The sequence below is a fragment of the Anabrus simplex genome, chromosome 1 (genome assembly GCF_040414725.1).
Source record: "Anabrus simplex isolate iqAnaSimp1 chromosome 1, ASM4041472v1, whole genome shotgun sequence".
NCBI classification, from domain to species: domain Eukaryota; kingdom Metazoa; phylum Arthropoda; class Insecta; order Orthoptera; family Tettigoniidae; genus Anabrus; species Anabrus simplex.
This window is the reverse complement of record NC_090265.1, coordinates 653,459,502-653,471,984: the sequence shown is the minus strand read 5'-3', so window position 1 is coordinate 653,471,984 and position 12,483 is coordinate 653,459,502. Positions and strand designations below refer to the sequence as shown.

Below are 12,483 nucleotides of genomic sequence, written 5' to 3'. Positions count from 1 at the left end.
TTTACGTCGCGCCGACACAGACGGGTCTTACGGCGACGATGGGGTAGGAAAAGGCTAGGAGTGGGAAGGAAGCGACCTTGGCCTTAATTAAGTTACAGTCCCAGCGTTTTCCTGATGTGAAAATGAGAAACCACGGAAAACCAAGACTGCTGACAGTGGGATTCGAACCCACTATCTCCCGAATGCAAGCTGATAGCTACGTGACTCAAACCGCATAGCCACTTGCTCAGATTTGATTTGTTTCAAATGGTATTTGCATAACTGACAGACGACCATGGTTTTAGGGTTGATTTCATACACGTGCCAGTTCATTTCTACGTGGCGCTCCCCTCAGTGCCAAGCAGCTTACTAAGCCTGCGTCTCTCGATCGACCTTGATTGCTGCGCAGTCACCGCGGGAGAGCTGTCACAAATATAGCGTGCTGTTCAAGCGGTCGGTCATTATTTCGATAGTGCGTTCGTTGTCCCACAAGATAAAACTATAAGTGGCTGTGATTGAGATAAGCTGTGCTATAAATACTGACTACCAATTCCTGTGATTCCTGACCTCCACAATGCAGAACGGTGTACACTCCACGGAGCTTACTTCTGAGAAGGTGTTTGCTAGAGAATCCAAGCATGGAGCTCACAACTATCACCCAATACCCGTGGCATTATGTCGCGCCAAAGGTAAGAAATGCTACGGTATGTTTCTTAATGCATGTACTGTATTTTGAACACTTGTTTATTTAGCAACCACGGTAGATTGGGTTGTACTAGCCACCTGAGCAACTGGTACACCGACTCATGAGATGACTACTTAGGTATTTGATTACGGTACTTAAACGTTGCCCATTGTTCGCGAACTAGGGTGAGATCCTAGGAACCCGGGCCAACTTGTTTGGTAAGTTGGCAATAACAGACATGAAAGTAGCGAGAATGCGCTGGTACAAACAGGTGGAAACAAGGACAGGAGGGTACTCGGAATGAGTAAATAAAAGCTAAGGTATGAATGAAATCGATGGACGAAGCGGTATATATAAACCGGCTTCGGTGGTGATCATGTGAAGCGAATGGAGGAGACCATGTTACCTAGGAGAATCATGGATTCAGCCGTGAAGGGCAAATGAACCAAGGGGAGACTAGACGACGATAAGTAAGTAGACTGAGTTGTGACTTTCTTCCGGAAATCCTCAATATCTCAGATCATCCCAAGTTATTTCTGTGATTATTGGAGGCATCTTGGCCCATTTTGCGTATTAACATTAATAATGGCATTAGTTTCACGTCCCACTAACTAATGGTACGGTATTAGCAGTCGCCTATGTGCTGGAATTTTGTCCCACAGGCATCATTCTTCGTGCCGGTAAATCTTATACGAGGCTGACATATTAGACCACCTTCAAATATCATTAGAAGGCCGGCGCTCTACAATGTGAATTACTCGACCCGACTATTTTGCGTTTTGGCTGATATACCTTTTTTGACACTACGTAATCTTAAAATCGGCCGGCCGTCTGAGTGGAAAGTCACTGCTCTCACCCCCTCCCACACCATCCCCCTAAGTCAGTGTAATTCTTTATTAGTTTTTATTATTACTGTGCAACGGACATCAGCTCTAAATAATGTATTTTTTAATTATTTTATCAAATGAAATTTGAATCGCAATTGTCGCTACCGGTAGACCCTCCGTGGCTCAGGCGGCAGCGCACCGGCCTCTCACCGCTGAGTTCCGTGGTTCAAATTCCGGTCACTCTATGTGAGATTTGTGCTGGACGAAGTGGAGGCGGGACAGTTTTTTTTTTTTTTTTTTTTTTGTTTTTTAGAACTTCGGTTTTCCCTGTCATATTTCATTCCAGCAACTCTCTCCATCATCATTGCATTTCATCTGCCAGTCATTAATCATTGTCCCAAAGTAGTGCGACAGGCTTCGGCAGCCGGCACAATTCCTATCCTCGCCGCTAGATGGGGGCTTCATTCATTCCATCCCTGACCGGGTCGAATGACCGGAAACAGGCTGTGGATTTTCATTTCATGTCGCTACTGGTATTCTAATTGGTAGTTACCAAATGTATTCAGTGAATAAGAAGACAAATATCTTACGCTGCTGTATATGTTGTATTATGTACTGTATACGGAGGATCTTGACTGTTAGAGGCCAATCACAGAAACTATTGCCCTCCACCAGGGGCGTAACGTTAGGGCCTGCAATACAGGCGGACCCAGACCTTTAATGGGCCCCTCAGACTCCTTGCGAAAAAAATACAAATACTATATAGGCCTACAGTATATATCTAGCGTAATGTCGCTCTGTACGGTAAAGATCAGGGCGATTTTGTAGAATCAGTCAAAATAGCTTTTTTTTTTATTTTTGCCACTTGATTGCATCCATCAGCAGTTTATTTTACTTAGTGTAACACAGCACAACTGCAAAACAATGCTTGCCCTTGCCATGTCTCGCAATACCGCGACACACTGGAAAAAAACAAAAAAACAAAAAAAAACACCTTCACCAAATTATTTAAAAATAACTACAGCAATGAAAATTGATACCAGAATATCATATTTTAGCTAGAAAATGTTACTTTCTTGTTGTGTACCTAAGATTGTATTAGGTACAAATTTTGCAGACGTTTTTACTTTTGTCACCCATGTATTCGACAACAGTAGGCCAATGATACCAATAGGAAGTTGTAGGCTAGTAGTAACAATATGTCAACTCAGTTTCGAACGAGCTCTCTTTGCGTGAAAATCAGTTATCAGTTGTGCGATTTAATATTCTTAAAACTTTATTGGAACAGTTTTTAATTTCATTTTGTTCGTAATTGGGCGAGTTGGCCATGCGGTTAGAGGCGCGCAGCTATGAGCTTGCATCCCTGAAGATGGTTTTTCGTGGTTTCCCATGTTCACACCAGACAAATGCTGGTCGCTTCCTGCCCAGTCCTAGGTCTTTCCTATCCCATCGTCGCCCTAAGATCTATCTGTGTCGGTGCGACGTTAAGCAAAAAGATATTATTATTATTATTATTATTATTATTATTATTATTATTATTATTATTATTATTATTATTATTATTATTATTATTATTATTATTATTATTATTATTATTCCTTCGTTATGCCCATTCATAGAGCGCGTTTGAACTTGATAGTTGGTTTGATGGTTTGTGCCTTCTTATCCTCCCAAAATCTCTTCATGAATGCACTGTGTTGCATCTTGCGTTCTGTCGACCACTTCCTACCAGTTGTCTTTTTTGGTTTCTCCCTAAATTTATGATTAGCTACTTTGGCTCTAAAAGCTCCACGATTTTCCATGATGTCGTCTGTAATATTTATTTCTTGGAGGTCCGCCTTAGTTTCTTCTAGCCATTTTATTTTGACCTTCTTTGAGTTGATTACTTTGAATAATCTTTTAGTTAGTCTGTCGCTGTTCATTCTGTAGATATGGCCATAGAAATTAAGGCGCCTTTTCCGTACAGCATCAGTAAACCTGTCGGTGAAGGAGTAGAGGTCCGCTGTTTTCCTCTTAATCCACATTCCATTTTCTCTCGTAGGACCATAAATTTTCCTGAGAATTTTCCGCTCCTGCTTTTCAATTTCTGTAATTTTAGAGTGACCACCTAAGCATATGGTTTCTGAGGCATATAAAGCTTCGGGCAATACAACTGTCTTGTAGTGTCGTAATTTTGCATTACGCGATATGACTCTTTTGTTGTAGTAATTCCACGTCAGTCTGTATGCCTTATGTAGTTTGGTGTTTCTTTCTACATTGGCACTACTGTCTAATCCTGATGGTAGTATAATTTCTCCAAGGTATTTGAAGGAGGGCACCTGTGAAATTGTGCCGTTTTCCATCTCTAGCGGAGTTCTTTTGCTATTTTGACGTAGATTTTCCATGTACTTGGTTTTCTCGTAGGATATCTGGAGGCCTGCCTTTGATGCTATATTGTGTAGTCTCTGTATGGCATACCTTGTTTCATCCTTGGTCTTAGTAATGATTGCGAGATCATCAGCAAATGCTAAACATTTCACATTGACCTTGCTTCCCAAATTTCCGATGTTCACACCCTTGATATCCTTTTCCCACTCTCTAATAACTTTGTCTAGAACTAAGTTAAACAGAATAGGGGAGATGCTGTCACCTTGACGAACGCCCGTACATATTTCAAAAGGCTCAGAGATTTCTCCAAGGAATTTCACTTTAGAGGTCGTACTTGTGAGGGTCTGCTGGATAAGTGCTCTGGTCTTCTTGTCCACTCTGAGTTCTTCTAGGGTATCAAATACTGTCTGTCTGTCCACAGAGTCATACGCCTTCTTAAAATCCACAAAGGTGACGATCGTGCTGGCACTTCGGCGAATCCTTAATATCGTCTTCAAGTTCCATATTTGTTCTGCACATGATCGACCTTTCCTGAAACCCGCTTGGTACTCGCCAATCAGATGATCTGTCTGTTCTTCTAACCGGTTCAAGAGAGCTTTGGAAAGGATTTTGTATGCGATTGGCAGTAGAGATATGCCTCTATAGTTGTTTGGATCTGCCTTGTCACCTTTCTTGTGCAATGGGTGTATTAATGCACACTTCCAATCCTGTGGAATCATTTCCGTTTCCCATATTTCTACTAGGATTGCATGAATTTTGCTTACAAGATCATCTCCAAGTTTACACATCTCCGCAGTGATGCCGTCCTCTCCAGGAGCTTTATTATTTTTAAGCGATCGTATAATCTCTGCTGTTTCCTGTATTGTCGGTGGCTGTGAATCGGGGTTAGGCATGGGCTTTTCAAAGTTCAGTCTTTCCTTTGGAGGATCACAATTGAGGAGGTCTCGGAAGTAGTCAGCTAGAATAGTGCAGTTCTCTTTGGTGTTCGTTTCTAATGTTCCATTTGCTCGACGGAAACATAAAGATGGTGGTTGATAGCTAGATAAATTCTCACGGAAGGTCTTGTAGAAATTCCTGGAGTTGTTTCTAAGGAAATCTTGTTCGATTTCCATGAGTCTATTTTTGTCATAGGCTCGTTTCTCCCTGCGGATTATTTTTGAGGAGATTTTCTGAACTTTTAGGAAGGTCTCCCATCTCTTAGTTGTTTGATGTCCATTCCACTGATTCCATGCTTTCATCCGTTCATCAATGGCTTTATCACAGGTCGTGTTCCACCACCTATGTTTGCGTTTCCTTGGAGGCTGCCCTAATTTCATGGCTGATGTCTGAAGTGTTTTACGAAGGCCTGGCCAGTCCTTGGGGTCCTGGTCTCGTATGTCTTGTAGAAAGGTCGTGGCGTTCTGTCGAAGACATTCTGGATCAACTCTTAGAGATCTTTTGTGTTTAGGTCTGCATCTGTTGGGTTGGAATCTCACTTTGATTTGTGTTAGGTAGTGGTCCGAGTCGACAAATCCCTTCCGTACTCTAACATTTTGGATCTCACACATATTCTTTCTGGAGATTGCGACGTGATCGATCTGGAATTCGCCCAATAACGGGTTTGGTGATTTCCACGTTTTCTTCTTATGTGGGGGTCTCGCAAAATGCGTAGACATTAGTTTTAAGACAAATGTTTTACAGAAGTCTATAAGACGTTCTCCATTCTTGTTCGTTCTCCAATGTGCCGAGTGATGACCAACAATCCATTTGTGTTTCCTCTCTCTGCCAACCTGTGCATTAAAATCACCTACTAAGATTTTCACGTGGTGCTTTGGAATCTTGCTAGTGGTTTCTTCTAAGAGTTCCCAGAAGGCTTCCACTTTCTCTGGGTTTTTTTTATTGTCAGTGTTTGTGGGAGCGTGGGCATTGACCAAGGAGTAAGCTTTATTGCCAGATTTCACAGTAAGTACTGAGATTCTTTCAGATGGGGATGTAAAGTCAAGTACAGAACTGATGATAGTTTTTCGTACCGCAAAAGCTGTTCCAAGTTGTGTTAAGTTCCCATGGATTCTTATGGCAGGTTTACCCTTAAATATCCTGTACTCTTCAGAGTCAAAATGGTTTTCATCCTGGTAGCGCGTTTCCTGGAGTGCTATGATTTGAATATCGAACTTATCCAGGGTGTCCGTTAGCTGTTTAAGCTTGCCTGTTTTCAGTAGGGTGTTGACATTAATTGTACCTAAGAAGGTCTTTTTCTTGGGACGAAGAGATTTTGAGAAGCTCCGACTCTTCTCTGCATGATGCTCCCGATCCCCCAGAATCCGATGATCGGGAGAAACCGGACTAGGTGTGTCCAGAGCCTGGGGTAGTTGCTGTGATAACGTGTTATCCATCATGCCAATGTTGCAAGTTGAAGATACATGCAGGGGGTGATCATACTGGTATGATCACAAGGTTACAACTCGATGGTTAAGATCGAGAGGTGCCTCTTGGTGTCTTCCGGCTAAATTATCATTTACGATTACTTAGGAGTCCGTGGTTAGAACTTCGGTTGTAAGCCAAAGAGCCAGTTCTTCCGCTCTCTCAGCCGTTGGGAAATATCCTCTTCCGCCGTCGAGACCGTTGACTGCAGTCCTTTTTGCCTCAGTTGATCCGCGGGTGCTTATTTGGCTTGGCCTTATTCACACCTGTCCTGCATATCTACAGGAGCATCCCCTATCAGCCATATGGGACGCGCCGTGTCGGGGTTGAGGCCCCCCACCCCAGTGTCTTCCGAGGAGTTATGTCTAGCGCTTACTCAATTCGGTAATCGAATTCATTATAACCGAGACTTCGGTGTACTGTAAGTTACAGAGTATAGTTCCGTAGTTACTGAAACATTAATCTTATTAAAGTTAAGTACATACATTTAAGTGGAACATGGTTGGCAGTTCAGCAGCTTAGCCATTAAATACGGAGGCAGTCAAATAAAACCTTTAAAACAATAATCTTAAAACAACGAGTAATCCATTTCCTCATAAAACTTGACAATATATTGCATTACTTATAGGCCTACCTGCGGTAATTACATTTCCCCCTGTGTGGGGGGCGGTAGAATTCCTGTCTGTAGTAAAAGGTCACGAAAAGGGGCTCAACTTGGAAGCGTGGGTTGGTGACCAGGGCGCCCTAGTTGAGTCCTGGCATTGCTTCCACTTACTTGTGCCAGGCTCCTCACTTTCATCTATCGTATCCGACCTCTCTTGGTCAACTCTTGTTCTTTTTCGACCTTGACAGAGAGCGTTCGAGGCCTAGGGAGTCTTTCATTTTTACGCCCTTCGTGGCCCTTATCTTTCTTTGGCCTATACCTTCATTTTCGAAGTGTCGGGCCGTTTCCATTTTTTTCTCTTTGATTAGTTTTATACAGTGTAGAGGATGGTTTGCTAGTTGTACTTCCTCTAATTACCACTGTAATTAAATTTATATTAAGTTATTCATAAGTTTTAACCTACATTTTATTTGAGGGGGCCCGAATTTTCAATTTGGCAGGCGGGTCCGTATCGCATTCCTTGCGCCCCTGCCCTGCACTGCACACACTGTGCAGTCTGAAAAATGCTATTAATTTTGCTAATCACCAGAGCCCGGAAGCTAGGCATTTATTTTTGGTTAAAATAATCAGGCAAAAAGACACTTGAAATACTGAAAAATAGGCAGTACTGTAATTAAAATAGGTATTTATTAGGAGTGAAACCAAAGAGGAATCTCACTCATTATAATGAAAAGAATATGTATTTTAAATACTCATTCATTTCTTTATTGTCAATTTATTACATAATTAGCGTACTTACTCTTACTTTCCTTGGTTACTAGCAACAACAAGGTGCTTTTTCGAAGTATTAACTGTCATAGACAGACACTTGTCAGAAATAATGTTTTTCATCATGGAAAAGGAACTTTCTACTTCCACTGAAGTGATTGGCGCATATTTGAAACAAGCTATTTCGGAAGGACACATGCCAGTAAAAACAGAATTTTCACCTTTCAGAACATCACGAATGTTTTACATTTTTTCAATGTCCACGTTAGCATTCAGAACACGTTTACACTTTTCACTTACACTGCTTCCTTTTTCTCCTGGTGCTTGCAGCAGTTGATTCACTGCATCTTCGAAGATCGCCATAGACGATACCAGCGAATCATCTCTTTTCTCCAACTTCAAGATTGCTTCCGGTATCACACTATAATGTGCTATTATAAATGACAGATCATTGCTGAGCTCTTCAAGGTCCAACAACTTTTTTACCTCGCGAACTGAAAGCAACTTCGTCTACTGATACGGCATGAAGGACCTCACGTATCTTGTCCAAATTGTTGCTGTAATATATAACTGCTGAGATCCAGGTTCCCCATCTGGTGAAAACTGGATGTGGAGATAAAGGGAGCTCTGGTGCCAAGTCCCTGAAAACCCGGATTCGGGAGGGTGATTTTAGGAAGATTTTCTTGGTATTCGAAACTAACTTATCCACGTGAGGATACAAACCTCTTATCTCTTCAGCAATTCTGTGCAGTCCATGCGCTAGACATGTGATGTGGAGAATTTTAGGAAAGAGAACTTTCAAGGCTGTAGCTGCTTTTTTTCATGTAAGGTGCCGCATCTGTGACAACAAGTAGGACATCATCATGCCGTATTTCATCCGGCCAGAGTAACATTAATGAATTTGTGAACAACTGTGCCACTGTGGAACCATTTGCTCTCTCCATCTCTTCTGTCGTCAAAAGAAATACTGATGATAGGTCAGTTTGCTTTGCTTCCATAGTTCCAATGATGACGTTGGCCATGTAACGTCCCATTGCATCCGTAGTTTCATCAATGGAGATCCAGATCTTCTTTTCTGCAACTCTGCTTCGAATTCTCTGCAGGGTCTCTTCAAAGGAGATGTTCAAATACGTTTTTCTTAATGTGGATTCAGACGGAACTTCTTCTTTAGTGTACTTCTGCAGAAACGTCGTGAGGGATTGATTTTCCGGTTTCCAGAACGGAATTCCGGAGTCCAAGAAAGCTTTACATAGATCCAGGGAAAACTGAGATGGCCTGCTGGATGTTGTAACTGCTGTTGATATTAAATTGATCTTAGGGCCAACAATATTTAACCTAGACTTATGTTTCGTTGTTGCGAAATGTTGAGTTATAAAGTACTTTTTTCGTGATTAATAGATTTTTCACAGATTTTGCAAAAGAGCTCCATCAGTAGAAAATGTATCCGAACCGAATTCGCGAACATAGCCATGTAATTTACCACGCAACGATGAAAATTTCGGCATGATAAATAAGTCAGCGCGAACACCCGAGTTGCCTTTAACAAGTTCAACAGTAGACTACAGCTTCTTTTATGTTTGACCTGTTAGACAGAAGTGATTTCTTCCTTTCCCCTGCATTATCATTTCGAAATCGGGAATACCAGGTAATTACGCATTGTCACAGCAAAAGGGGTGTGAGGAAGGAGAAGAGACGTACTTCCCCATCCTCTCTCTTTCCTGGTTTCAATGTACTTGTGCATTCCTTTCACTTATGAAGGTTCTGCTATTTACAGAGATGAAATTAATGAGTTGAGAAAATAATCTTTCGAATGCCTGAAAACAAATAAACGATTTACAGGGAACGATATTCTAAATAAATATTTGTGACGGCAATATGTAATTTAATTTGTGCAACCTTTTTTGTCTTCGATGTACGGAAATTCATTATGTGCTTTTTAAAATGTGTAAATCGCAGGAAAAAAATGCACAACTATCAAAAAAGGCAAAAAAGGCTTTAAATCTTAAAATAGGCAACGGAAGCCAAGCCAACGGCCGTAGCCGTGTTGAAACACCGGATCCCGTGAGATCTCCGAAGTTAAGCAACATTGGGCGTGGTCAGGAGTTGGATGGGTTGCCGCGCGCTGTTGGTGGTGGGCAAGGGAATGGAGGAGCGGAAAGGAACTGGCCACCCTACCGCACGTAAACTCCGGCTCAGGAACACCTCTGCGGAGGTTCGGACCTGCCTTCGGGCAGAATAACCCTTACCTTACCTTTCTAAATGCACGAAAACATATTTATCTCTATCTGATTCTTCAATATATCCAGTCAGATAAAAAGGCATTTTGCCTAACTTCCGGGCTCTACGTAATCACCATCTTAGCTCTGTTTTAATAATGTGACACTTCGAAATCATTCGTTCGGAAGAAATATTTCATGGAAATCATGATACTTCCAGGAAGAAATATGTTAGTTTTCGAAACTTCTCTGAAAACACAGGCAGTGATTTAGAAAATTCTCGCTGTTACTCTCCTAATGTACTGCATGTATCCTCTCGTGGTCTCCCGGTGTTATGATACGAAGCAGCTCCTGGATAAAATTGGGACGTTTCATGTTTGCTGCCTTCTCGAAAGGAGTTTCTCTTTATAATTTATCTGTAAAAAGTAGAATGTCTTCGCAAACGGTAGTGGTAGTTATACAAATCTGCACTTCACCTTGAAAGCCGTCATTTTTCTTGTCTTTTTGCATGGTGTTGGTTGTTATAGATATAGACAATCCTTGAAAAACCCTCACTCACCCATACCGATTGATTTTCTTCTTTAAAGCTTGGTATTTTTTGAATTAGAGGCACGGGGTCCTTGCGCTCTCTTTCCTTTGCGAGGTATCTTCGCGTACATTCTTTTATAGTATTTAATTAGGCTAGTAATTGTGACTGGAACCTAACCGCACTCTTCAAACATTGTATGAAACATTTATTTCAGAAACAGTGTGACACTTTTTTGGCCATTTTGTGTTAACAGTGAAGTTACCTTCTGTAATGGTCATGATTGTTATACATAAAAAGCATAAATCATGCTATTATTGAGGGGCTGCCTGCCCGAGGCGGAAGATTTACTGACTCGTAAAATAACTCCTATGGAACTAAATTCTGGTACCTCGGTGTTTCCGAAAACCGTAAAAGTAGTTAGTGAGACGTAAAGCCATTATTATTACTATTATTATTATTATTATTATTATTATTATTATTATTATTATTATTATTATTATTATTTAAAACTGAGTTTTACCGAGCTCGATAGCTGCAGTCGCTTAAGTGCGGCCAGTGTCCAGTATTCGGGAGATAGTAGGTTCGAACCCCACTGTCGGCAGCTCTGAAAATGGTTTTCCGTGGTTTCCCATTTTCACACCAGGCAAATGCTGGGGCTGTACCTTAATTAAGGCCACGGCCGCTTCCTTCCCACTCCTAGCCCTTTCCTGTCCCATCGTCGCCATAAGACCTATATGTGTCGGTGTGACGTAAAACAACTAGCAAAAAATGAAAACTGAGTTGTCTGTAGTATTTTGCATTCTGGAAAAACGTACTCTTGAGAAATAGTAAAGCGGGAGTGAGCGTGTCCAATTAAAGGGACGTGCAGGTGCACAGCCGACGAATTGGTCATGGCAGATGTGATTTAATTTTCACCGCAAAACCTTTAAAAATGGCGCGCATGCAGAGAAAAAAGAAAATAATAATAGTACCACCATTTGCCCTAACGTTTGGAGTGTTCACGAGTGCCAAAATCATAGGATTGCCTCACTATGCTTTTTAGTGCCCAACGAATTAACAATTCGGTAAAAAAAAAATGAAATGGCGTATGGCTTTTAGTGCCGGGAGTGTCCAAGGACATGTTCGGCTCGCCAGGTGCAGGTCTTTTGATTTGACATCCGTAGGCGACCTGCGCGTCGTGATGAGGATGAAATGTTGATGAAGACGACACATACACCCAGCACCCGTGCCAGCGAATCTAACCAATCATGGTGAAAATTCCCGACCGATCCCGGGACCCCTGTGACCAAAGACCAGCACGCTAACCACTTAGCCATGGAGCCGGACAACAATTCGGTAATTTATAGTGACATTTCACACATCAATATTCGTAACTATAACATCAATCAATCATCATTTTTTTTCTATTTGCTTTACGTCGCACCGACACAGATAGGTCTTATGGCGACGATGGGATAGGGAAGGGCTAGGAGTGGGAAGGAAGCGGCCGTGGTCTTACTTAAGGCACAGCCCCAGCATTTGCCTGGTGTGAAAGTGGGAAACCACGGAAAACCATCTTCAGGGCTGTCGACAGTGGGGTTCGAACCTACTATCTCCCGAATACTGGATACAATCAATCTTCATTGAACTGCATTTAGGGCTGTCGCCCAGGTTACGGATTATCTATCAGTTGTTTACCTAGACTTTTATTAAATGATTTCAAAGAACTTGGAAGTGTATCGAACATTTCCCTTAATAAGTAGTATTCCAATTCCTTTAAATGAGTATTTGCCCCAATTTGTCCTCTTGAATTTCAATCTTATCTTCAACATTTATGATCAAGGGAAATCATTTGCGAAAGTAAACTGACTAAATCACTCTTGCAGTGTCAACTGTTTTAATGAACACGAACGTAGTAACAGTTTAGTATCTCTGTATAAGAAGCAATTCATTTCTTGAAATGTAATTGTCGTTTTCATCAAAAATTCTTAAGGCTGCCCACTCAGCAGCTGGTATTTTATTGTTAAACAAGTATGACCTTTCATATGATGTAGCTAAAGAAAAGTTTTAAGAACACAGTCGGCAGCTCTAAGGATGGTTTTCCGGGGTTTCCCATTTTCACATCAGGC

At 41.6% G+C, this 12,483-nt stretch overlaps 1 protein-coding gene across 1 annotated transcript in view; it reads left to right on the top strand.

The window, feature by feature from the left end:
* Window positions 1-373: 373 nt before the first annotated feature.
* The window catches only part of Oat (Ornithine aminotransferase precursor), a 60,196-nt gene continuing 48,086 nt past the window's right edge, over window positions 374-12,483 (top strand). Inside the window, exon 1 of the mRNA XM_067145224.2 lies at window positions 374-668. Within this exon, the coding sequence (XP_067001325.2) occupies window positions 554-668 (115 nt within the window). The 5' untranslated portion in view covers window positions 374-553. The remainder of the gene's footprint in view (window positions 669-12,483) is intronic.